Source organism: Pan paniscus, chromosome 17 (assembly GCF_029289425.2).
Source record: "Pan paniscus chromosome 17, NHGRI_mPanPan1-v2.0_pri, whole genome shotgun sequence".
Lineage (NCBI taxonomy): Eukaryota > Metazoa > Chordata > Mammalia > Primates > Hominidae > Pan > Pan paniscus.
In genome coordinates, this window is record NC_073266.2 from 39,087,367 (window position 1) to 39,113,534 (window position 26,168).

Consider the following 26,168-nt stretch of genomic DNA (forward strand, 5'->3'; position numbering starts at 1 on the left):
CAATACATAATGATCCAATGGTAAAGATTGACAGTTTCCAGAACTCTGAAATTCAGCAAATCTAGAACCTTTCCATCATAGTCGGCCTCCTGCTAGCTCCTCCCCTGGCGGCTCTGCTAGCTTTCCATTTCCTACCCAGTCTCTCACTTTTCCCCCAACCCCAAATGCAGGTAGGTATTCATTCCCAAAAGTTTTGTCTTAGGCTTGTATCTGCTTATTTTCTGGTCAATACCCAGTTCTTGAAGCTCTTATCTACTCCCCTATCTTCATCAACCACCTCTCCCCAGTGACTGAACCTAAACCTCCACTGTCACTTTCATCCTCAGCTCCAGATTCAAATTTCCAAGTTCCAGCAGGCAGCTGCCCTGTAATGTTCTACCAGTACTTCAGACTCAACATGCACGAAGATTAACCCATTTTCCTCTTCATGAAAACTCCCAACACTTCTCCTAACTTCCCATTTCCCTATAAATGGCACTTATATTTTCCTAGTTAAAATTGTGGGCGACATGGCATTCTCCCTCTCCCTTAACTGCACAGCTGATAAACTGCCCAATCCTGTAGCTTCTTCCTCCTCAGTGAAAGGAAACTCCTCTCGAGTACAGGGCTGGTAAGTTGGATTCTCTCAAAAGGGGCCCTGAAGCAAGGATGTGAGTGCCAGCAGTTCATATGGAAGGCGACACCAGGAAGCACCCGCGGGAGAGTGGCAGAGTGAGTCAGGAAAGGCAGGAAGTCAATAAGAAAATGATACCAGGCAGTTTATGGCTGTGGGCAACTGGGACTCAAGTCCTTGGGATAGTCTGGGAGACTGTTGAACAAGGCTTACAATGATCCCCACTGAGTGGCAAATGAGCTATTTATCCACCAATTCCCTTTCAGCCACTGGTTGAAACCTATCCTGGAGGATGTTAACGCCCCGGTACTTCTGGTCTGCCCTAAGTGCAGTTCCAGCAGGCTCCGATGGCTAGAGAAGGCCCCCAGTCACAGAGATGCAGGAAGCCCTCAAAAAGGCATATGTGGGAATGGTAAGTGCCAAGGGGGTAAGGATGTAGCACCAGCTGTCTTTGCTACAAGGCCTTTTTGCCTCTCACCTGGACTGCCACAAAACTTAAATGGTTAACTCCCAGTTTTTCTTGATAATCATTCATAATCCTACATCATTAATCTACACTATCAGATTAATCTTCCTAATGAACACTTGCAGCTGTAATCATGACAGTCTTTCTGCTTAAAATTTCTCATTAGCTTTCCACTGCCTACTGAATTAAGCCTCTGCCAAGCATTCAAGACTTTCCACAATATGACGCCGAGCAATCCTTCCAGCTCTGTATTTTATTATTTCTCCAAATGTACAGACGCAGACCAATGGGATACTGTTCTCTTGCCTGCTAGGCCCCTTAATATCCTTGCCACCTGTGACCTTCACCTGCCTGGTGTCCTTCTCTGTCAACCTTGCCTGTTGAAATTGTGCATGGAATAAATGTCACAAGAAGGCTGGGCATGGTAGCTCATACCTGTAATCCCAGCACTTTGGGAGGCTGAGGAGGGTGGATCACTTGAGGTCAGGAGTTCGAGACCAGTCTGGCCAACATGGTGAAACCCCCTATCTACCAAAAAATACAAGTTAGCCAGGTGTGGTGGCACATGCCTGTCATCCCAACTACTTGGGAGGTTGAGATGGGAGGATTGCTTGAACTCGGGAAGCAGAGGTTGCAGTGAGCCAAGATCGTGCCACTGTACTCCAGCCTGGGTGACAGAGTTAGACCCCGTCTCAAAAAAATAAATAAATGTCACAACAGGTGAGACTTGGCCCCTGTCCTTTAGGACCTCACAGCTGTTCTCAATCCTGCTAATTGCCCTGTCCAGCCTGCTCCATGCCCTATCCCATGTGAGTCTCTATCACTGTCTTTTCACCTCTAGCTTTGTTAATAAACGCTTGTCAAACTGAACTGACACACAGGACTAAAAGGGAGGAGACCTGATTAACTAATAAGTTCTGATATACACAACTATGCAGTTCTATCGCACAGCCGCTTGCTGCTTGATGGGTTCCAACAGGAAACATCATCTGTCTTCTTTCTTCACAGGAGCTGAAGTTAGAAATAAGCACAGCCTACAGAACTTGGGACCCATTAAAGAATCACCCAGAATACACAGCAAAGACATTTATGGGGCAGTATATTGAATTGGTAGGCTTTGCAGAAACTGTCTCCAGGCCTGAAGATACAACTAGAAGCCTTTTAGACAAAAAACTCTGGTTAAATTCTGTTACTTGGGCTAGTAATGCAACTGGCAGCTATCCTTCTGGTAGATGAAATCACATCTAATCAGAAGAGAGACGAAGGAAGACCTGGGAGGATTCCGCTGGGTGGTGAAACTCCTTCTGGGTGGGATGAGGATGGGAAAAATGTAAAAAATCCAAAAGATATATCACTTCCAGCAGATATTTGGACATAAACATTCAATAAGTTAGAATAATTTGATGATAATTACAAGCCAAGGTTGTTTAAATTATCCAACTGTGACTATGATCAGAGAGCAATGACAGTAATTTATTTATTATCATTATTATTTTTTATAGAAATGAGGTCTCACTATTTTGCTCAGGCTGGTCTCAAACTCCTGGGCTCAAGCAATCCTCCTGCCTCAGCCTCCCAAAGTATTGGGATTACAGGCGTGAGCCACCATGCCTGGCCAACAACAGTAATTTAATGGCTGAAAGAGGTTAGTTTTAAAAGATGCATTGAAGAGAATGAAATATCATTAATTACTATTAGTCATATATAATAGAAAAACAATAAAGCATATATTTTATATTTACCTATGGACTACATCTAATTTATCCTTCTTAATCAACTAAGGGCTTCTTAAAAGCTGACAAGCTGATTTCTCCTAACCTGACAGTTTTCTTGTACCAGATTTAGAAAATCTGTTTCAGAATTTAAAATTCTCTTCATTAAAAAAACAATTTTTGACCTAGACTCAAATTTTAAAATTCCCTCTGTTAATCAGGTAGCCAGACTCTCCCTAGCTATTCTTGGAGGAGATTAATTTGCTAATCTGCAGTGGAAGCCATAACTCAGAATCCTTCTCTTTCAGGGCTGGGGTTACCGCACTTCCAATGCTGAACTAAGCTATCGAGAATTTTAGTTTTCTGTCCAGCAAAGTGAAATCTGAAAAAGACACACGAATGCCTGGTAAAAAATCATTTACGTTTCATATTAACTGTAATGTTTGATGATCATCAGGATCTTAGAATATTTCATTGAGTATTCCTCTCTCAAGTACTTAATGATTTGCACTCAAATATTGGATAAGATGCATTTAACTGAAGTCTGTGATTCCTGTGTGGATGTGGGCCTCCCCAAAAGGAACAATGCTTTTAAAATAGGACTAATTATGCTCCTTAATTGATCTCTACAGTGTGATGTGGTTTTCATTCCACCCATCCCCTGTCCAGTACCTAGCAAATTGCCTAAGTTGTCCCTAGGAAAATTGATTTTATTTTTGGAATATGAGTTAATTAAATAAGGAGTCAGACAGAAGAAAAATTATTTGCACGTAAATAAAACCAGCAGTTTAATGAACCATCATTTCACCCAGTCATTGATAGACATATTAAATGACCAACTGTCTAAATTTGCCTGGGAGTTTGCTAATTTTAAAAAACAACTAACCATAAAACAAAGGGCCCCAGGAAATATCCTGGCCAGCTTTGAGGCTGGCCTCTGTGTCACATTCCTGCCAGCACTCCAGATGGCTGCCGTACATGCTCATGATGTCAGGTTATACAAGCTACACCAATAAATGAGCAGTTTTGTTAGTGGCTTAGAGCAGGTCAGCCAGGAATTATTTTCAGTCCAGGCTCCTAAGAGGCAAATCTCGTGACTCACCTGGGTCATGGAGGCTATCACATGCAGGACTACTCATCACCTCCCAGGGATTTTCAGCCCTGTTTGTACATTAGACTCACCAAGAAGTGTTTATTTAAAATAAATTACAGATACCTGGACTCCACCCTAGACCAAATGAATCAGAATCTCTGGGGGATGGGGTTCAGGGATCAATATTTTTTGAGATGGAGTTTCGCTCTTGTTGCCCAGGCTGGAGTGCAGTGGCACGATCTCAGCTCACCGCAACCTCCGCCTCCCAGGTTCAAGCGATTCTCCTGCCTCAGCCTCCAAGTAGCTGGGATTACAGACATGCGCCACCACATGCTTGGCTAATTTTGTATTTTTAGTAGGGACGGGGTTTCTCCATGTTGGTCAGGCTGGTCTGGAACTTCCGACCTCAGGTGATCCACCCGCCTTGGCCTCCTAAAGTGCTGGGATTGCAGGCGTGAGCCACCGTGCCCAGCTGTTTTTTTTTTTGTTTTTTTGAGACAGCATCTTGCTCTGTCGCCCAGGCTGGAGTGCAGTGGCAGTCTCGGCTCACTGCAACCTCCGCCTCCTGGGTTCAAGCAATTCTCCTTCTTCAGCCTCCTGAGTAGCTGGGATTAAAGGCACCCGCCACCATGCCTGGCTAATTTTTGTAGTTTTAGTAGAGAAGGGGTTTCACCATGTTGGCCAAGCTGGTCTCAAACTCCTGGCCTCATGCAATCCACCCGCCTCGGCCTCTCAAGTGCTGGGATTATAAGTGTGAGCCACCACGCCTGGCCAGGGATCAGTATTTTTCAATGCTTCCCAGGGGACTCTAATGGGTGGCCAGAGTTGAGAACCTCTGCAACAAGAGAATAAGTAGGGTGAGAGCTAAGCCAAGAGGAGGATGCTGCAGTGGTAAGAATGGTAAAACCTTTCTTGAGTGACTTGGGAGAAGGGAAATCCAGTTCTATATGGGTCTGAACCTCTTGGATTCCTTGAAGTGTATGGGGAAGTACTCCCAAACATCTCATACCTTACAGGATCACCTGACACATATTAAGCATGACACCTAGCTATTAAATTATTATTTCTAAAACTCTTCCATTATTCAACAAAACATTCTTTCTCTTTTATTTTGAACTTTTTTTTTTTTTTTTTTTTTTGAGCTAGGTTCTTGCTCTGTTGCCCAGGCTGCAGTGCAGTGGCATGATCATGGCTCGCTGCAGCCTCAACCTCCTGGGCTCAAGCGATCCTCCTGCCTCAACCTCCTGAGTAGCTGGGACTACAGGCACGTGCCACCATGCCCATATCCAGCTAATTTTTAAATTTTTTGTAGAGACAAGGTCTCATTATGTTGCCCAGGCCTGTCTCCAACTCCTGGGCTCAAGTGATCCTCCTGGCTTGGCCTCCCAAAGTGCTGGGATTACAGGTGTGAGCCACCACACCTGGTCACAATCTTCTACGTTTAAAATTTTTGTTATTATTGGACTGCATCTATCAATGTTGAGAGAAAATTCTCAAGGATTAAATGTGTTCACACCTACACCTGGCTGAGACCAGCCTTCCTGGGTTGTTATATAGAGGAAGGTAAGGGGAGCAGGAACAGGTTATTTTTGAAGCACTTAGGAAAGGGCCGACTTGGGTGGAACAATATGTCCAGTAGGGAGGTACTGCATGTGAGAAAGGCACTGCCTGAAGGTAGAAGTTTGAAACTGAATTGTGCCTTGGCTGGCCCTGACCTCTATACCCCTCCTCCCTCTGGCTATCAGGGAGGTCCTTTAATCCTTTCTAAATGCCTTCTTCAGAAAATGGCCCACAGTGGGGTGGGGTGGAGGAGCTGGAGGGATGGGGTGGGGGAAGAGCTCTAAGTCCCTCCTACACTACTAGCTTCCATGGAAAAGCTAAGGTGGAAAAGCTAGTAGAAAACAAAAACAGATTTCTCTAAACCTGAGTCCTTAACCCCAAAGAATCTGAGGTTGGAGGGACGATCCTCTCTCTGAAAACCCTCCTTCCATCTATCCCCAGATTTTCAGGCTGACTTGACTGGAAGCCAGTACTGAAAGGTCAAGACACCAGGCTGCACAGCCTGAGTTCCTGCCGTGAGACCACTCATCAGCTTTATGACTTCTGATTGTCACCCCACTTCTCCAGAGGTGTCCTCATCTGTGGAATGAGGTGGGGTTTTTTTTTTTTTTTTTTTTTTTTTTTTTTTTTTTTTTTTTGAGACTGAGTCTCGCTTTGTTGCCCAGGCTGGAGTGCGGTGGCATGATCTCGGCTCACTGCAACCTCTGCCTCCTGGGTTCAAGCGATTCTCCTGCCTCAGCCCCCCGAGCAGCTGGGACTACAGGCGCCTGTCGCCATGCCCAGCTAACTTTTGTGTTTTTAGTAGAGACAGGGTTTCACTGTGTTAGCCAGAATGGTCTTGATCTCCTGACCTCGTGATCCACCCACCTTGGCCTCCCAAAGTGCTGGGGTTACAGGTATGAGTCACCGCACCCAGCCTGAGGTGGTTTTGTTTTGTTTTGTCTTTGAGGATTTGTGGACCTCTGAAGTAGAGCCATTCAAAATGCCAGTTCAGGATAAGCTGCTGGCATCAGAATGTAAATCAGCAAGCTGCTTCTCTCATTAAGGAAATATTGTGATGAAGGAAAAAAAGTCAGCTTATCTAAAAAGTGTGCAGAACTGAAATTGGTTTATGTGCTTTTAAAGTATATTAACCATTATTTTAAAAAAAAATAATTTACAGGCCGTGGACCTGGTAGCTCATGCCTGTAATCCCAGCACTTTGGGAGGCCAAGGTGGGCAGATCACTTCAGCCAAATTTCAGTTACACAGGAGGCATAAGTTCAAGGGATCTATTGTACATCATGGTGAGTATCATTAATGACAATGTATTATATACTTGAAAGTCTTCCCATGGTGGAGGGAGAAAGCTCTGATGTCTCTTCCTCTTCTTCTACAGGCACTAATTCCATCATAGGGACCCTGCCTTCATGATCTCGCCTAAGCCTAACGACCTCCAAAGGCCGTGCCTCCTAATACCATCACCTTGATGGGTTAAGGCTTCAACATATGAATGCTGGGGCAGGGAACACAAACATTGGGTCTACAACAATATTTTATAGCCATCATGATGTGTAGAAAGTGCTGATCTGGGAGTCAAAACCAGCTCTGAACTCATCCACCAAACTTAGGTAAATCATTTACTCATTTAAATGTTCTCAGGTAATGTATATGTTGATTAGCTTGATTTAGCCATTTCACAATGTATACATATTTCAAAACATCATGTTGTATACAATAAATACATAAAATTTTTGTCCATTTTTAAAACTAACTTTTTTTTTAAGGCAGAGTCTTGCTCTGTAGCCCAGGCTACACACAGTGGTGTGATCTTGGCTCACTGCAACCTCTGCCTCCTGGGTTCAAGTGATTCTCCTGTCTCAGCCTCCCAAGTAACTGGGATTACAGGCATGTGCCACCACACCCAGCTAATTTTTGTATTTTCAGTAGAGACAGGGTTTCACCATGTTAGCCAGGCTGGTCTCGAACTCCTGGCCTCAAGTGATCCACCCGCCTTGGCCTCCCAAAGTGCTGGGATTACCTGCATAAGCCACCGCATCCGGCCCTGAGTTGGCTGACATTCTATCTCAGCTCCTTATCTTGTCTGGGACTAGAGTCAGGTACCCTGAGGGAAAGAGTTGGTCCACAGGACACATTTTGGGCAGTGCTGCTTTAAATTATTTTCCAGCTTCTGCTTGACTTTCTTGGCCCTCCCTTACCTGCTGAGCCAGCCCTAACTTGAACTAGAAAGCACCTAAAGGAGGATTTTCTTTTTAAAGCTTTATGAGATGTAATTTGCATACCATAATTCATGTAGAAGTCAATGGTTTTTAATATATTCAGAGTTGTGCCATCATAATTTAATATTTTTATCACACCAAAAAGAAACCTCCATTAGCAATCATCGTCCACCTCAAGCCTTAGGTGACCATTAATCTACTTTCTGTGTCTATAGATTTGCCTATTTTGAATATTTCATATAAATGGACTCATACAATGTGTGGCCTGTTGAGATGAGCTTCTTCACTTAGCATAATGCTTTCAAAGTGCCCATGCATTCAAGACTTCATTACCTTTTTTTTTTGAGACAGAGTCTCGCTCTGTTGCCCAGGCTGGCGTGCAGTGGCACAATCTTGGCTCACTGCAAGCTCCGCCTCCTGGGTTCACGTCATTCTCCTGCCTCAACCTCCCAAGTAGCTGGGACTACAGGTGCCTGCCACCACGCCTGGCAAATTTTTTTTTTTTTTGTATTTTTAGTAGAGATGGGGTTTCACCATGTTAGCCAGGATGGTCTTGATCTCCTGATCTCGTGACCCGCCCGCCTGGGCACTCCCAAAGTGCTGGAATTACAGGCGTGAGCCACTGTGCCCAGCCGACTTCATTCCTTTTTAATGTGGAATAGTATTCCAGGATATGGAGCTATCACATTTTGCTTATCCATTCATCTGTTGATGAATATCTGGGTTGTTTCTACCTTTTGGCTATTATGAATAATGTTGCTGTAAATATTTATGTACAGGTTTTTTTTACTTTTTTGTTTTTAGTTCTTTATTTATTTATTTATTTATTTATTTTTTGAGACGGAGTCTTGCTCTGTCGCCAGGCTGGAGTGCAGTGGCGTGATCTCGGCTCACTGCAACCTCCACCTCCCGGGTTCAAGTGATTCCCCTGCCTCAGCCTCCTGAGTAGCTGGGACTACAGGCAAGCACCACCACGCCTGGCTAATTTTTTTGTATTTTAGTAGAGACAGGGTTTCACCATGTTAGCCAGCATGGTCTCGATCTCCTGACCTTGTGATTCACCCGCCTCAGCCTCCCAAAGTGCTGGGATTACAGGTGTGAGCCACTGTGCCCAACCTATTTTTATTTTTTAGAGACAGGGTCTCTGTTGCCCAAGCTGGAGTGCAATGGCACAAACACAGCTCACTGCAGCCTCAAACTCCTGGGGCTCAAGCAATCCTCCTGTACTCAGCCTCCCAAGTAGCTGGTATAACAGGCACATGCCACCACACTTGGCTATTTTTTGTTTTTGTAGAGACAAGGTCTTACTATGTTGCCTAGACTGGTCCTGAACTCCTGGACTCAAGTGATCCTCCTGCCTCGGCCTCCCAAAGTGCTGGGATTACAGGTATGAGCTACTGTGCCTGGCTCATGTATAAGTTTTTGTGAGAACATATATTTTCATTTCAGGAATTTCTGGGTCATATGGTAACTCTATTTTAACTTTTGGAGGAACTGCCAGACTATTTTCCAAAGTGGCTAGGATGCTTTTCTTATTGGGTTAGGAACACAGAAGTCTGCATGATCCTATAACTAAAAATAGGGAACCCAAGATCCTATAACTTTATATAGGATCTACAATTTTAGTTATAGATCCTATAACTAAAAATAGCTTTCTGTGTCTACAGATTTGCCTATTTTGAATATTAGTTATAGGATCTATAACTAAATTTGTAGCTTTTAGTTATAGATCCTATAACTAAAAATAGCTTTCAACAAATCTTGGCTGAGTTATTTGTAAATTACCATTCCTAAACTAAGTTTACAAAGTAATCGACAATGTTAGAGAATTTGTGGGTAGCTTGGATTCCTATCCTTGAAAACCAAGCTGCAGGGTAGAAGAAAAAGTCCCGTCTATTCCAAGGCTCCTAGAACCCTACAGGAATATCTGAGGTTTGCTCTACTGAGACTAGGACTGTCTGTCTCCTGCAGGAAACAGATCCAATGAGAAAAGGTGTATAGGATGCTCATTTCCTAATAAGAAAGGCCTTGGGCTTTCCCTCAATCCTACAATAACTAATTGGAAATGAGGACAGAATGGCAGTGGAAAATTTCTACTTCCTTATTCTCCTTTGTAGGAGCCATAGTAATCTCTATAAATTCTAAGTATATCTCTAACATTTCCACTCCTAGGAGAACTGCTTACCCTAAATTTCATTTCAGCTTTGCTAGTTCTTGTGAGCTAATTTCTGTTAGAGACAGTTCCTTCCTGTTTGATCTCTGCTGATTCATCTTTTGTTCTTTTTTATGCCTACCCTAAAGTCTCGCTTACTCTGGGTCTAAGCTACATTAAATTATTTCTGGAACAAGGTGAGGTATAAATAAACATCAGAGTTCCTCTAGTATGAAACAGTAATTGTTCTTAGCTTGAAGACAGAAAGAAGCAGGATTATCAAGGGATCTAAATATCAACGTTAGCTCTAATAATCGATATTAGCATCTCATTTTTTGATCCAACTCAAAAAAGAGTAATAAGGATGTAGAATAACCAAAGGTAATTATGTCCATTTAGAACAAGTACTTTAAAAAAGAAATTCAAGGAAGTATAAATGTATACTTCTTATACCCTAATGATCTAACGAGTTAATATAGTAGTAGTTATGCCTTGGGTTATAAAAAACTTTTTTTAATTTTAATTTTAATTAATTAAATTTTTTTGAGACGGAGTCTCGCTCTGTCGCCCAGGTTGGAGTGCAGTGGCACGATCTGGGCTCACTGCAACCTTTGCCTCCTGGATTCAAATGATTTTCCTGCCTCAGCCTCCAGAGTAGCTGGGATTACAGGCATGTGCCACCAAGCCCGGCTATTTTGTATTTTTAGTAGAGACAGAATTTCGCCAAGTTGGCCAGACTGGTCTCAAACTCCTGACCTCATGATCCGCGCACCTCAGCCTCCCAAAGTGCTGGAATTACAGGCTTGAGCCACCGCGCCTGGCCTATTTTTATTTTTTATTATTTTTTAATTTAATAGAGATGGGGTTTCGCCATGTTGGCCAGGCTGGTCTTGAACTCCTGGGCTCAAGTGATGTGCCTGCCTCAGCCTCCCAAAGTGCTGGGATTACAGGCATGAGCCACTGTGCCTGGCCCTAAAAAGCTTTATCTTACAAGATATTTCAAGTTTATTATTTCTTTTTGTTTGTTTTTGAGATGGAGTCTTGCTCTGTCGTCCAGGCTGGAGTGCAGTGATGCCATCTTGGCTCACTGCAACCTCCACCTCCTGGGTTCAAATGATTCTCCTGCCTCAGCCTCCTAAGTAGCTGGGACTAAAGGTATGTGTCACTACACCTGGCTAATTTTTTTGTATTTTTAGTAGAGACAGGGTTTCACCATATTGGCCAGGTTGATCTCGAACTCCTGGCCTCAAGTGATGCACCCGCCTCAGCCTCCCAAAGTGTTGGGATTACAGGTGTGAGTCACCGTGCCCAGTCTCATGTTTATTATTTCATGTGAACTTGAAACATCCTTGTGAGGTGGCAAGTACACATTATCATATTCAGTTAAGAAAAAGAGAAACAGAAAGGTTATTTGACTTGTACTTTATCACTTATAGCTGGTTAGTGGTGACAACCGAACTTGAACTTGGGACTTCTTACTGAGTCCGAGGTACTTTCTGCTACATAAACCCAAGCTGCCTGCCAGACTGTAACTCTAACAGCTTAGTGTGTTATTAGCTATTTTGAGACACATATTTGCTGGGGGGTACTAGTTAATCAAAATTTAACTGACACACTGTGTAAGACTCCAGAGACCCAGCTACTCTTATGTTACTTAGAACTCAGTGAATTCTTCCTGGAGGTTTTTCAAAAATACAATTAAAGCTTATGGGCTGAAAATTACTGGGTTGCTGTACTATTTCAAAGCAAATTTCTAATTAACTTTAAATGCTAAGGAGAGAATGTTTTTAAAGTATCCTTCTCCTCTTTTTCTCTCCTCCTTCCTATTTGTTGTTTCTTTTTTTCTTTTTTAAATGTGTATGTGTGTGTGTGTATATATATATATATATATATACACACACACACACATATATATTTGAGACAGAGTTTCCATATGTTGCCCAGGCTGGTCTTCAACTTCTGGGCTCAAGTGATCCTCCCACCTGGGCCTCCCAAAGTGTTGGGATTGCAGGTGTGAACCACCACTCCCAGCCTGTTGTTTCTTAAGCTTCTAACCACCAATCTCCCCTTTCACTCTACACGTGCCCTAACTAATCTCAGCTACTCCTGAGCTTCAACTTCTACCTGCACACTGATAATCTCAGTCTGTCTCTCTCTTGCTTGCCTATTTCTCCTGAAGGCCAGTCCAGTACATCCAAAAACTTACTAAAAATTTCCACCGGGATGATCTAACAGCACCCTAAACATCTAAAATGGAATCTGTTATCTTTGTTACATCATAATCTCACAAATTCTTCTAAATTTCCTATTTCAGCAAATAGCAGCATCTTCCATCAGCCAGCCAAGCTAGAAACATTACCCTAGACTCCCTTGTGTTTACTTCCCACAATACGACTAATACTATTTTCTTCCCCTTGAATACTACTCATTTTTGTTCTCTCGTCTTTATTCCCCCTCCATCTGCTTTCAAACTCCAAACTCCATGTAGGTCTGTAGTAACTGCTTTCTAACTGGCCTCCCAGCCTCCAGCCTCCAGCCTCCTTCCCCTCCATCTCTTTCTTTCCTACACACCACTGCCATGGTTCTCTTTCTAAAACATGACCATGATCAAATTATGCCCTTGCTTCAAAATATCAATGATTCAATACCAGGTTCTTAGGAGTCTACATGTGATTCTGGCCCTACCCTTCTAGCAAATTCCTGTCACTTCCAGAAAAGTAAGAAAGCATAAAGCATAATGGTCAAAAACATAAGCACATAGATCACCTGGGTCTGAATCCTGGCTCTGTCATTTGTTGGGAGGGGTAAGTTCCTAACCTACCAGTGTCTTGTTTTCTTCATCTGTAAAATGCAGGACAGGGGCCAGGTGCAGTGGCTCACACCTGGAATCTCAGCACTTTGGGAGCATCGCTTGAGCCCAGGAGTTTAAGAGCAGCCTGGGCAACAGAGTGAGACCCCATCTCTACAAAACAAACAAATAAATAAATAAAAAATCAGCCAGGCATGGTGGCACACACCTCTGGTTCCACCTACTTGGGAAGCTGAGGTGGAAGGATCACTTGAGCCCAGGCGGTCGAGGCTACAGTGAGCCATGATTGTGCCACTGCACTCCAGCCTGGGCAACAGGGCAAGACCCTGTCTCCAAAAGGAAATGAGGGATAATGGGGGCTATACTTACCTAAATTGTTGGGCTGTTTCTATTTCTGAAGATTAAATAGGAAAAGACATAACTGATACATTCTACGGATTACATAAATATTAGATAAAATTATCATCATCATCCAGCCATAGTAAGTAGCTGCTACTGTACGCACTTTATAATACCTTGGTCTTTGCGCTGAGAGAGCCTCTCTCCCCCCTTTGGAGGTTCAATACCACAGCCTTCAAGATCCAACTCAGAACGCTACCTCCTCTCTAAGCTCTCCCACCTCCCCCAGGCGCTTTGTTACTCTTTCCCTTTGTGCTCTGTAGCCTTAACAAAGGCTACTGTTAAACACTTAGCACTGTGTATATTTTAATGGACTTGACTGTCTCTCCCACAACTAAAGTTTGAGCTCCTAAAGATTAGGGCTGTGTCTCATTAATATGTATATCTTCACCCTATTGCCTTGCACTGTGCCCGATTTAACAGGCACATACCACGGCTCTGCTGAATGAACAGATCTTTGTCCCTCACTTCATAAAGAACTAACGAGCTTGGCTTTGCAGCACATTATTTCCTTGAGAGCCTCAGACCATGTCTTCCCCCCGGCTTTGTGTCCTGGAAGAATGCACAGCAGACAGGAGCTGCTCAAAATGATTTGCCTGGGCCAGGGCCACAGTGACACATTCAAATCTTTCCCTTTAGAGTACTATCTGTCTACGAGATTCCTAAAGGGCTGGATTGAATGAGAAAACGTGAACCTTCACGTCAAGCTATTTATTACAAGGCACTTGAGTAAGACCATAACACTCGGCAACTTTTGCTTTCGAAATCGTGTTGATCTTCATTTCCTCCAGTGCCTAAGTCACTGTAAAGCCAAGTACAAGAGGTTTTTTTCTTCCCAAGTTCTTATAAAGTGTTGACATTTGTGACCTGATTGTAAATTTTTATTTCCAGCATGACTTATTTATAGTCTTAATGTCATTCTCTATCAATGACCCAAAAAAAGTTTCTTTCAATTCTAGTAGAATTGCCTTTGACCTGTTGAGATTGTAAAAAGTTAAAAAGCTGAAGAAAATTTCAGCAAGTGGAATATTTCTCATTCCAACTCACGGATTTAAAGATCAGATAGAGTGATTTTCTAAGAGGTGAAAGATCTATCCTAGCAAAAACTCAGAATTAGAGGGGGAAAAAAAAGACCTGATATAAATTTTAAAAGGTTTCAATAACATTTCCACCATGTAAACTTCAGCTGGCAAACAGGCATATGACATACAAAATTGTTTCATGACAAATGTAAATTTCATAAGTGGAAAAAAAATCACTGTATTAGTTAATTTGTTTTGCACTGGTTAATTTTTAAGGAAAATGTGTTTTGCATTAAAAATGAGGCCTTCTCTTCCCAGTTCTTCCCAGAGTCAGGAAAAGCTGGGTTGAGAGGGTAGAAAAAAAATGATGTAGGTGAATGACTATCGACGTTAAAATGTAGTAAGTACAAAAGTTTAGTTACAAAATAGAATCTTAATTTTTATAAAAATAGAAATATATTATATATATTTTATTTATATATGAAATCTGAATGAACACAGACTAAGGGAATTTCCTTGGTTATACAATTATCGGTCTTGTAAATTTCCTTTTTTTCCATATCTGTATTTTTGTATAATAAATTTGTATTGCTTACATAAAGAGTTATTTTAAATAAAAAGAATATGCTTTTTGTTATAAAACTAGAAATGATTCTTTAAAAAGTTAAGACTGTTGTCATTTAAATTTACTTACCAAGAGATTCTCCCCCGCCACTCCTCTGTTGTTAAAAACCACACATCTAAAAACCAGGAAAGCAATTTTTGTTATTTTTACACATGATTCTTGCTCATGATATAATATTAAAGTCATCTTACTGACACTGATTTAGAGCACTAAAAGATTTTAAAAATCTGTCTTGTAGGTGTAATGTTTGACAATTTCATCTAAATGCAATGCACTAAAATAAAATTCCAGTTCTCTAAATTCCACATGTGGGTTCAAATTAGAAAACTGTATACTGAAGTGATGTTAATTTTTCCTACCAAGAGTAGAATATTTCCAACTTCTTCCTATGCACATACGTGGGCCTCCAACAAGTGTTTTTAAAACAATTCTAAATACAAGTCAAATTTAAATGTTTTTTTTTTTTTTTTTTTTTTGAGATAGAGTCTCGCTCTTGTCACCCAGGCTGGAGTGCAATGGTGCAATCTCGGCTCACTGCAACCTCCGCCTCCCAGGGTTCAAGCGATTCTCCTGCCTCAGCCTCCTTAGTAGCTGGGATTACAAGCGCCCACCACCATGCGCGGCTAATTTTTTTTTGTATTTTTAGTAGACACAGAGTTTCACCATGTTGACCAGGCTGGTCTTGAACTCCTGACCTCAGGTGATCCGCCCACCTCGGCCTCCCAAAGTGCTGGGATTACAGGCGTGAGCCACTGCGTCTGGCCTTGTTTTTGCTTTCAACAAAGAAAAAATATATATCCTCTACCCACTGCATTTGTAACATTCATACGTATCTATTTATATTCTAAGAAACAGCTCTTGTTCCCTTAAGGCTCAGCAAACATGGACACCAGAATTTTACATGAGGTGTAAACATCACAGGTGAGCCACAAAGAGCCTGGTGCCTGAGCTGGTGGGATAGGCCCCATTATGCTACTGCTTAGTGTTCAGTTGACCTAGGGAGGAAAGATGACCTTGTGCTTTCTCTGATCCTGTTTGCATCTGCTGGGTAAATGGGCTCAGATCAATGTAAAGGGTTTAGATCAATGTTGGCTCAAGTAAGTACTCGGTGAAAGTTAGCTATTAGTAATAACGGTAGTTGTAGTGTTGTGCTGGTTTCAAAAGTTATTCAGTATTTAAAATATGTAACTCTCATTTAACTTTCAGGCAGCCACAGGCCCAGATATGTATTTTTACCATCCTTAGACAAAATCTTGATTTGTGTCTACACAGGTTCTCACTGATTTAGTGAGTCTATATTCATAACAATTAAAATTCATTTTGTTTTTGTCTGATTACCTATGCAACCAACCAAGGCCATTTAAGATTCCAAATCTCTTCTTGCAGGGTGCTGCTGAGCACTGTACAGGTTCTAAGCAACAAAGAACCTACTGCTGTATAGAACATACACAACTCTGACTCTCTTCTCAGGGAGTTTAGATCTCAAGGCACACCAGCTTCATTTAATGTGGTATGCAGGATATGTTCTTGCAAAGGGATTTTCTTGCAACTGAAAAGCCATATAGAAAATTTTATTAGGCCCAGTTGAAAGAAGAGAAATGTTTAGAAACCTCAGAAATCCTACTTGAGAAAAAGCTAGAAATATTACATTTTATTAACTCACCTAAGATAAATCTTTTTTTTTTTTGAGATCATGGTCTCACTCTGCAACTCAGGCTGGAGTGCAGTGGCACGGTCACAGTTCACTGCAGCCTCAGCCTCTCATGCTCAGGCAATTCTCCTGCCTCAGCCTGCTGAGTAGCTGGGACCACAGGTGCACACCAACACGGCTCAGCTAATTTTTTTTCTTCTTTTTTGAGACAGAGTCTCGCTCTATCACCCACGCTGGAGTGCAGTGACATGATCTCGGCTCAATGCAACCTCCATCTCCCAGATTCAAGTGATTCTCCTGCCTCAGCCTCCTGAGTAGCTGGGATTACAGGCACGTGCCACCACGCCCGGCTAATTTTTGTACTTTTAGTAGAGATGGGCTTTCCCCATGTTAGTCAGATTGTTCTAAAACTCCTAATCTCAAGTGGTCTGTCTGTCTCGGCCTCTCAAAGTGTTGGGATTACAGGCGTGAGCCACCGTGCCCGGCCAGCCTGGCTAATTTTTATAAGTTATTTGTAAAAACAGGATCTCACCATGTTGCCCAGGTTGGTCTCTAACTCCTGGGCTCAAGTGATCCTCCTGCCTTGGCCTCCCAAATGCTGGGATTACAGGCATGAGCCACCGTGCCTGGCCAGAGAAATCTTAAGTAAACTATAAATACATTCAGAAAAGTCAGAGTAGCCTCAGTGACTCCTTTATCTTTTCTTGCTAAAAAGAATGGCAAGATGTCTTGATATAAATAAAATTTCAGTTGGCCATTTGTATTTACTTGCATAAGCACTTAAGTCACACAGGAACCGGTGCTAAAGTTAATTATGATCTTGAAACTTGAAGCTCCCAGTCATTCAGAAAAGAACCACTTTAGAGTACAAACATTAAATAAGGATTAAAATGGCTTCTGGAGCAAGATGTCATCATGTGACTGCCAGTGAGAGAAGGCAAGAACACTAGTGAGGGGAAAGAAAAAGATGATCTGCAAACTCATGAAAAAGCAGCCTGTACATCTGGGATTTTCTTCTAAACTGCAGAGTGGGATATTTGCACTTTCCTTCAGGCAACTTTGGAAAGTGGATCATAGTTCTGGTAGCTCTTGCTAGAGGACGAATTGTACTGACCACTCCATAAGGCTTTGATCCTAACAGTGTTCAATCAGTAGCAGTCATCATTGCATACTTAAAGCCTTGGATGTGGGGCAGAGAGATAAGGAAGAATGAGGAAGCAAAGCAGTTACAGAGGACGGCAGAAAGAAGGCTGCCATCCTGCCCTTTCTCCCACTCCAGCTGGGGAAGAGCAACCAGCTCTTTTCATTTAACCCCTTTGCTACCCTGACAGTCATCAGGGAACACTGAACTAAAAGGGCTGGCTGTGAAACTACTATTCCTAAGGCATTGAAAAATCTGTTAACCTCCTCTTCTTTTTTTTCTTTAGAGATAAGGTCTCACTGTTGCCCAGGCTGGAGTGCGGTGACACAATCGCGGCTCACTGCAGCCTCAACCTCCTGGGCTCATGTGATTCTCAGCCTTCCGAGTAGCTGGGACTACAGGGGCATGCCACCATGCCTGGCTAATTTTTAAATTTTTTGCAGAGACGGGGTCTCCCTATGTTGCCCAGGCTGGTCTTGAGCTTGTGAGCTCAAAACAATCCTCTCGTCTTGGCCTCCTGAAGTTCTGGGATTACAGGTATGAGCCACTGTGCCCAGCCTGTTTTTATTTTTTTTTTTGAGACAGAGTCTTGCTCTGTTGCCCCTGCTGGAGTGCAGTGGTGCAATCTCGGCTCACTGCAAGCTCCGCCTCCTGGGTTCAAGCCATTCTCCTGCCTCAGCCTCCCGAGTAGCTGGGACTACAGGTGCCTGCCACCACACCAGGCTAATTTTTTGTATTTTTTTTAGTAGCGACAGGGTTTCACCGTGATAGCCAGGACGGTCTCAATCTCCTGACCTCGTGATCCACCTGCCTTGGCCTCCTAAAGTGCTGGGATTACAGGCATGAGCCACCACACCCAGCCGCCTCTGTTAAACTTCTGTAACAGTTCTCTCCAATTAATTTTTACAGTTACCTCAAACAATTCTAAAGGGCGTGTATATGAGGGAAATTGTTCTGCAAAGCATATTTTTCCTACATATTTGAACTATATAATTTTTTCCCCTCAAAACAAGGAAAATATAAAGAGAAGAAATATCAAATAAAGAACAGATCTGGTAAGAAGAACTTTCTGTGACAAGATAACCCATTAACCAGGGAAGCAGGTGGGTGTCCTTTAATGAAGGTTAAATAAAAGGAAGAGACTACCTATAGCACAGAGTTTCTCAATCTTTAGTACTATGGACATTTCAGCCCAAATAATTCTTTGTAGCAGTGCTGTCCTGTGCATTATAGGATACTCAGCAGCATCTTTGGCCTCTACCAACTAGATGCCAGTAGCACATGCCCCAGGCATAACAACCAAAAATGTCTCCAGACATTGCCAAATGTTCCCTGGGGGAAAAACTGCCCCTAGGATGAGAACCACTGTCACAGTGAGATGGACCAGAGAACCTTGAATCTGCTCAGGCTTGAACCCTGGAAGTCAAGGTTGCAGTGCTGTGATCACACCATTGCACTCCGGCCTGGGTGATGGAGAGCCTGTCTCAAAAAACAAAAACAACAAAAAAAGTAGCAGACTCTGAGCTTGGGCACCTAAGAAAAGCAGCGAAACTTCCATGGGTTGTGAATACCTGTCTAGGCCTAGTTTCCAAATCTGTAATTTTATCAGGCAATCTGAAATATTTCAGTATAAGATTCCCCAAATCTTCAAGTCTAACAATAGAAATGATAATCAGCAAAGGGTAGAATGAGAGGAACATTCAGAGATCAGCTAGTCATATGATTGATTTCAGGTAATAATAATAACAACAGATACTGTTTACTAGTGTTTACTATGTGCCAGATCATGTTCTAAGCACTTTACATGAATATTAATATTGGAATAACTCATTTATTCATTCAATAATATTTACTGAACTAAAGATTGAGTTAGAGCCTGTAGTAGAGAAATAAAGTATCAACATAAGGTTCCTGGCCTCAAGGAGGGTACAATCTAGTTAGATTGAAAAGATATGCACCATATTTTCAGTTGAGTGACTACAACAAAAGTAATAAAACAAGACAGTATAGGATTCAATGTCCAAGAAGTGGTATAGACAATAAAACCCTATGAGGTCAGGATGGGCAAAATTGATTAAGAAAGGCTTCATAAAAGGTAGATAGATCTTATGTTAGGACTTGAAAAATAGTAAAGATTCCAGCAAAAGGCAAGTGTGAGATACACTGTAAAGGGAATAATCCAAGCAAAGATATGAGGTGAGTATGTATTAAATGTTCTAAGGGACGAAAAATCAATTATCAGTTGAGAAGTGGTTACACGGACAGTAACAATAGAAAATAAGAATGGAAAAACAGGTTAGGACAAAAATAAACATAAGGCTCTGAATTCCAGCTAAAGAAAAGATAAGGAAGTTCTGCCTCTAGTAATGTCCAGGTAGATCCTTTAGGGCCAAACTTTCCATAGAATAATAACTATACATTCTTGAAAAAATATAAAGGCAGTAGAGAACAACAACGACAACAAAAAGCATGCAGAAACTGAATGGGAGTTGACACTAGGAAAATGAAAATCATACTGGGTGAGTTTTCAATTTTTACAGCTTCTCCTTTTTTTACCTGAGGGAAGGCAGTAGTTGGGTATTACTCAATGATAAATAAAAGTTGGATAGAAATGCTCAGTCTCTTGGCTGGGCGCAGTGCTCATGCCTGTAATCTCAGCCCTTTGGGAGGCCAAGGTGGGTGGATCACCTGAGGTCAGGAGTTCGAGACCAGCCTGGCCAACATAGTGAAACACCGTCTCTACTAAAAATACAAAAATTAGCCATGTGTGGTGGCAGGCACCTGTAATCCCAGCTACTTGGGAGGCTGAAGCAGGAGAATTGCTTGAATCCGGGAGGCGGAGGTTGCAGTGAGCCAAGATCATGCCATTGCACTCCAGACTGGGCAACAAGGGTGAAATTTGGTCTCAAAAAAAAAAAAAAAAAAAAAAAAAAAAGGGGAAATAAATGCTCAGTCTCACAGGCTTGAAGAACTATTAAAACAGTTTGGGGCAACAACAGAAGTTGAAAAACAAGCAGAAAAAAATCTTAGAATGGATACACAGAGAAAGAGCAGTAAATTCTGACTAAAAGCTGGGCCCCAAATCTCTAGTTGATCCCTCATCTATACATATGTGAAACACACTACAAGCAACCCAATTAAGGCTAAAAAACTGGACAAAGATTTCAACTGCGATTTACAACAGAGGAGAGAGAGTTTGAAGTTTGAGGGCAGCCAAGTTAACTATCTAATAAAGCAAACAAAAAGCAACACTCTTTGGGAAAATATAAAAGAATCCAGAGTCTCTACAATGGATCATTCAAACTGTCCAGAACACAACCCCAAATTGCTAGACCATGAAGAAACAGGAAAACATGACCCACACTCAAGAGATAACCTAACTGGTCCCAAGATTGTCCAGATGTTAGAACTAGCAAATGAAGTTTTACAGCAGCTACTATAACTCAAGGACATTAAGGGTGGTGGGATGGGGGAGCTTGTAAAGAATTAAAAAAAAAAAAATAGAAAATCTCAGCATAATAAAATTTATTAAAATGGAAATTCTAGAAAAAAATATAAAATCTGAAATAAAAAATTCACTGGATTTGCAAATTGCAGCTCGAACATAGGATAAGAGGAAAAAGGTCCAAAAAAAGTAGAACCTCAGTGATTTGTGAAACAATATAAAAAAAAAACAACATACATGTAATTGTGGGCTGGGCATGGTGACTCACCCCTGTAATTACAGCACTTTGGGAGGCCGGGGCAGGCAAATCACCTGAGGTCAGGAGTTTGAAACCAGCCTGGCCAACATGGTGAAACCCCGTCTCTACTAAAAATACAAAAATTAGCCAGGCATGGTGGCAGGTGCCTGTAATCCCAGGTACTCAGGAGGTTGAGGCAGGAGAATCGCTTGAACCCAGGAGGCGGAGGTTGCAGTGAGTCGAGATCATGCCACTGCACTCCAGCCTGGGTGACAGAGGAAGACTGTCTCAAAAACAAAACAAAAAAATCCACCACATTAACAATTACATTAAATGTAAATGAATAAGAACCTCAATTGAAAGATGGAGATTGTCAGACAGGATTTAAAAAAAGCAAGATCTGGTTGGGCACAGTGGCTCATGCCTGTAATCCCAGCACTTTGGGAGGCCGAGGCAGGTGGATCACCTGAGGTCAGGAGTTTGAAACCAACCTGGCCAACATGGCGAAACCCTGTCTCTACTAAAAGTACAAAAATTAGCCTGGTGTGGTGGTGGGTGCCTGTAATCTCAGCTACTTGGGAGGCTGAGGCAGGAGAACTGCTGGAACCCGGGAGAAGGAGGTTGCAGTGAGCCGAGATCATGCCATTGTACTCCAGCCCAGGTCGACAACAGTGAGACTCTGTCTCAAAAAAAAAAAAAGAGCAAGATCTAACTACATGCTATCTACAATACACTTTAAATACAATGACATAGATACTCTGAAAGTTAAAGTGTAAATAAAGATATATCACACAAACACTCAGCAAAAAAAGAACGAAGTGGCTATGATAATATCAGGTAAAGCAAACTTCATGACCAGAGGTTAAGAAGAACATTTCATGATGATAAAAAGTTAATTCATAGGAAGACTAACAATCTTAAATGTGTATGTGTCTAACAGAGCTTCCGTATACATGAAGCAAAATTAATAGAATTAAATGGAGAAACAGAAAATCTACAACTATATTTTAAAATGCTTCTATCAATAAAAGATAAAAGTGAGCTATAAATAGTCTGAATAACATTATCAATATTAACCAAATTTAAATGTACAGAACACCACATCCAACAAGAGAATACACATTCTTTTCAAGAAATGATGCTATCTAAACATTTCCAAGCTTACTAAGGTCATAAAGGTGGTAAAACAAATGAACATAATTCACATACCTTTTTCTAAGATGCTTCAGAAATCAAACGCAGTAATTAATGTGAGTATATTATTCACTATTATATGCCTAACTCATGATTATCATATGGTAATGGAGAACACTGAAAGTCAATTCATAATTCAGGAACCTCATTATCTCCCGTTTCAACTCTTTCTCTATAAAATCTATTATCTGAGTAGGAAACATGATTTATTTGCCTGTCATGTCTTGAATTTCCCTGATAAAACTGAGTCCCAATGATATCACAGGTATGCATTATCATATTAAGCAACAATCATGGGATTGGAAGAGCTAGATTTTCCCAAGCTAAGAGCCTAAGGCATCCAAGGGTATAAAATAGTAGTAAAGAAGGGTTTTCAGGAACTATCAACATTTCAAAAAGCCTCACAGAAATCATATGTTTATCTGTAATAAGCCTGTACATTCCAATCTTTTCTTTTCTTTTTTAAGACGGAGTTTTGCTCTTGTTGCCCAGGCTGGAATGCAATGGTGCAATCTCAGCTCACTGCAACCTGTCTCCCAGGTTCAAACAGTTCTTTTGCCTTAGCCTCCCAACTAGCTGGGATTACAGGCGTCCACCACCACACTCGGCTAATTTTTGTATTTTTAGTAGTGACGGGGTTTCACCATGTTGGCCAGGCTGGTCTCGAACTCCTGACCTCAGGTGATCCACCTGCCTCAGCCTCCCAAAGTGCTGAGATTATAGGCGTGAGCCACCGCACCCGGCCCTACATTTCAGTCTTAACCCTGTCACACACCAGCTAATTTTGATCAAATTACTAACTTTTGTTAGTAATTTCTGCTTTTTGTTTGGTAAAATGGGGTTTATAATATGTATCTTGAACTGGATATATACTAAGTAGGATAACCTATATATAATGCCTGGCATGGGGCCTATCATGTGGCAGGCACTCAGCAAAGCTAAATTTAATTGTAACCAACCAAAGTGGCAATTCTGGTTATTTCTTGCTGATCGTAAGTTCTAAGCGGCCCTATGAATTTTTTTAAAAAAAGAATAGCAAGTTAATATTTAATTAATGCAGTTTATTTTTTAGGTATATTTCAAAACCAGTGGGCACAAGGGAAAAAGAGTCAAAGGTATCTTTAATGTGAGGAAGCTGAAAACGAATGATACAACCAGCATGGCTAATTCTTTCAGTGATCTTATTCTATTTTATTGCAATCGTTTCCCTTCTCTGCTTTAGCTGTGATCCTAAAATTTACTCAGCTGCTTTCTGATGTTCTCATATTTCATTTCACTCATTTGATTTCTAGCTGTGTCTCTTTGGTATTTTTGCAGATTTTGTCAATAAAACACCCAGTTGAACTGGCCCTATTTAATAAGCAAAGTGCTCTAAATTTATAGTGCTTGTAAGTAACAGTTGTTACTCCAGTGTCACAAGTCACTGCTGGAAACTATATTACCCAAAACAGACTCAGAGACATGGATTACAGGACAATGTCGATTCCAGCGGCCACTCTACCTTAGCAAGACATTTCCTTCCTTCTCTCTGTACTACCCTTTGGCTTGCCAGGCACACTGTTGTCTCTGGGCTCTCTTGGAATGGCATCTTCTTTTTTTTTTTTTTTTTTTTTGAGACGGAGTCTCGCTCTGTCGGCGGGATCTCGGCTCACTGCAAGCTCCGCCTCCCGGGTTCACGCCATTCTCCTGCCTCAGCCTCCCGAGTAGCTGGGACTACAGGCGCCCGCCACCACGCCTGGCTAATTTTTTGTATTTTTAGTAGAGGCGGGGTTTCACTGTGTTAGCCAAGATGGTCTCGATCTCCTGACCTCATGATCCGCCCGCCTCTGCCTCCCAAAGTGCTGGGATTACAGGCGTGAGCCACCGTGCCCGGCTGGAATGGCATCTTCTTGGTATTAATAACAGTAAGGCGTAGGCAGTATCTCATTTTAATCTGACCAGATTACAACAGTGGGGCTCTTTCCTAAGCCATACAATGGTCCTAATTCACTTCTTAAGGTTTCATAGCTAACACTTAACAAAATGTTTGCCATAGGCCCTGTACTAGTCAACATTCTTTATACACATTACACGCAATCCACACAACCCTGTGAGGTCTAGGTATTGTTACAGATGAGAAAACAGGTGCTGAGCAATGACATAATTTGTCTGTGGGTAGGCAGGTAGTGTATGACAGAGCTAGGATCTGAACCCAGGCAGATCCGACTCAAGAATCCACTTAACCACCTCACTTCACTGCCCAGCACTACCTAAGCTGTAACACTCAGGTCTCTTTTTCCAAAGAAGACGGGTGCTCTGAACACAGAGTACCCTTCGAGGGCATGCCAACTCTGATAAAAAGAGCTTTGTCCCTGAAGGTTTAATTGAGGTGCCATGTTGCAGTGGAACAGCTAACAATTAGTGCCCTAGAGAATGGGACCACTTGTCAGTCTCCACCATAACTTTTTCTGGAATACCAAGAAAGAAGCTAACCTCTTCATTCAGTGCTTTCTAACATGCATTACTCAATCTGGCTAGTCTCACAAATGATCAGTTAACTGCCTTATTCCCAAAAGTTTAAAAACCAAATTATTTTAACAACAACAAAATGAGTTACTGAGAAAAAAATATTCTGGTGTTAATTTAAAATGATTTCTTATCTAAGACATTGCTTTTAGATGAGGGAAAGCGTGGTCAGAACTAACCCTTTTGTTTTGCTGTCTCATTTTCCTTAGTTCAGCCTCTCTCATCTCTCCTCCCTCAGGAAGTCTGTAGCTAGACTCCCCACCCGTCCCCCACCAAGGCACCTCTAACGCTGCAGGAAAAGCTAAATTGCATCTAGAGCTATGATAACTTCAAATGACATTTACTTGCTACTTCCTCTACATAAAATATTCTCAGGATCACATTTTTAAAAAAAATTTATTTTTATTTTTTTTGAGACTAAGTCTCGCTCTGTCACCCAGGCTGTAGTGCAGTGGCACAATCTCGGCTCATGCAACCTCTGCCTCCTGGGTTGCAGTGAGCCCCTCGAGTAGCTGGGATTATAGGTGGGGGCCACCATACCTGGCTAATTTTTGTATTTTTTAGTAGGGATGGGGTTTCACCATGTTGGTCAGGCTGGTCTTGAACTCCTGACGTCAAGCGATCCGCCGGCCTTGGCCTCCCAAAGTGCTGGGATTACAGGCGTGAGCCACTGTGCCCAGCCAGTACCACATTTAGAAGCAAATTTTAACAACTTTTAAATAATCTCCTACACTGAGTCTCTCAAGAATATAAATGATGAACGGTGACATCCTTGCTACCAGTAGGTGGGCTCTGCAATGAAGAATAAGAAATCCTAATTCTGTCAAACCATACCAAAAAATTAGTTTTTTCTCTAAGTAGGAAATAAAGTAACAAGACAGTAAGAAATGTCTTAAAACACAAGTTTACAATCTTGCAAAAATCCCTCGAGTGATCCTTTTGCCCTCTTCTAACAACTGTCCTGTTTCTCTCCTTTCTCTGTCAAACTCATCGAATGGGTGATCCATTCCTGCTCTGTCTACTGAGTTCATCTATCCAGCAGTTTGGCTTCCTTCCTCATCGCTCTACTGAGATCCTCTCATGTTTTGCTTTATTCATCCTCCTTCTCCTTTAAGTTGTATGTGACACCGCTGATCTACTCCTTCCCTCCATAAAATGACCCTTTTGGCTCTTCTGATATTTCTGAATCCCAGTACTGCCAACTCTTGACTACTCAGCAGCACGAGCTGCTAGTCACCTCCCAATATCCATCCTTCCCTTCTTCCTCAGCAACAGAACTCCCAATTTTAGTTGGGACATGGCTGTCCAAAATAAAGATATGATT

General features: G+C 41.9%; 1 protein-coding gene across 2 annotated transcripts in view; it reads right to left on the bottom strand.

Moving 5' to 3' along the window:
- The window catches only part of ABHD3 (abhydrolase domain containing 3, phospholipase), a 74,131-nt gene that overhangs the window by 38,125 nt on the left and 9,838 nt on the right, over positions 1 to 26,168 (bottom strand). The window contains exon 4 of one of the 2 annotated variants that reach the window (XM_008968598.6): positions 14,740 to 14,785. The exons of the other annotated variant lie outside the window; for it this stretch is intronic. Within the exon in view, the coding sequence (XP_008966846.2) occupies positions 14,740 to 14,785 (46 nt within the window). The remainder of the gene's footprint in view (positions 1 to 14,739; positions 14,786 to 26,168) is intronic. 2 annotated transcript variants of the gene reach the window in all.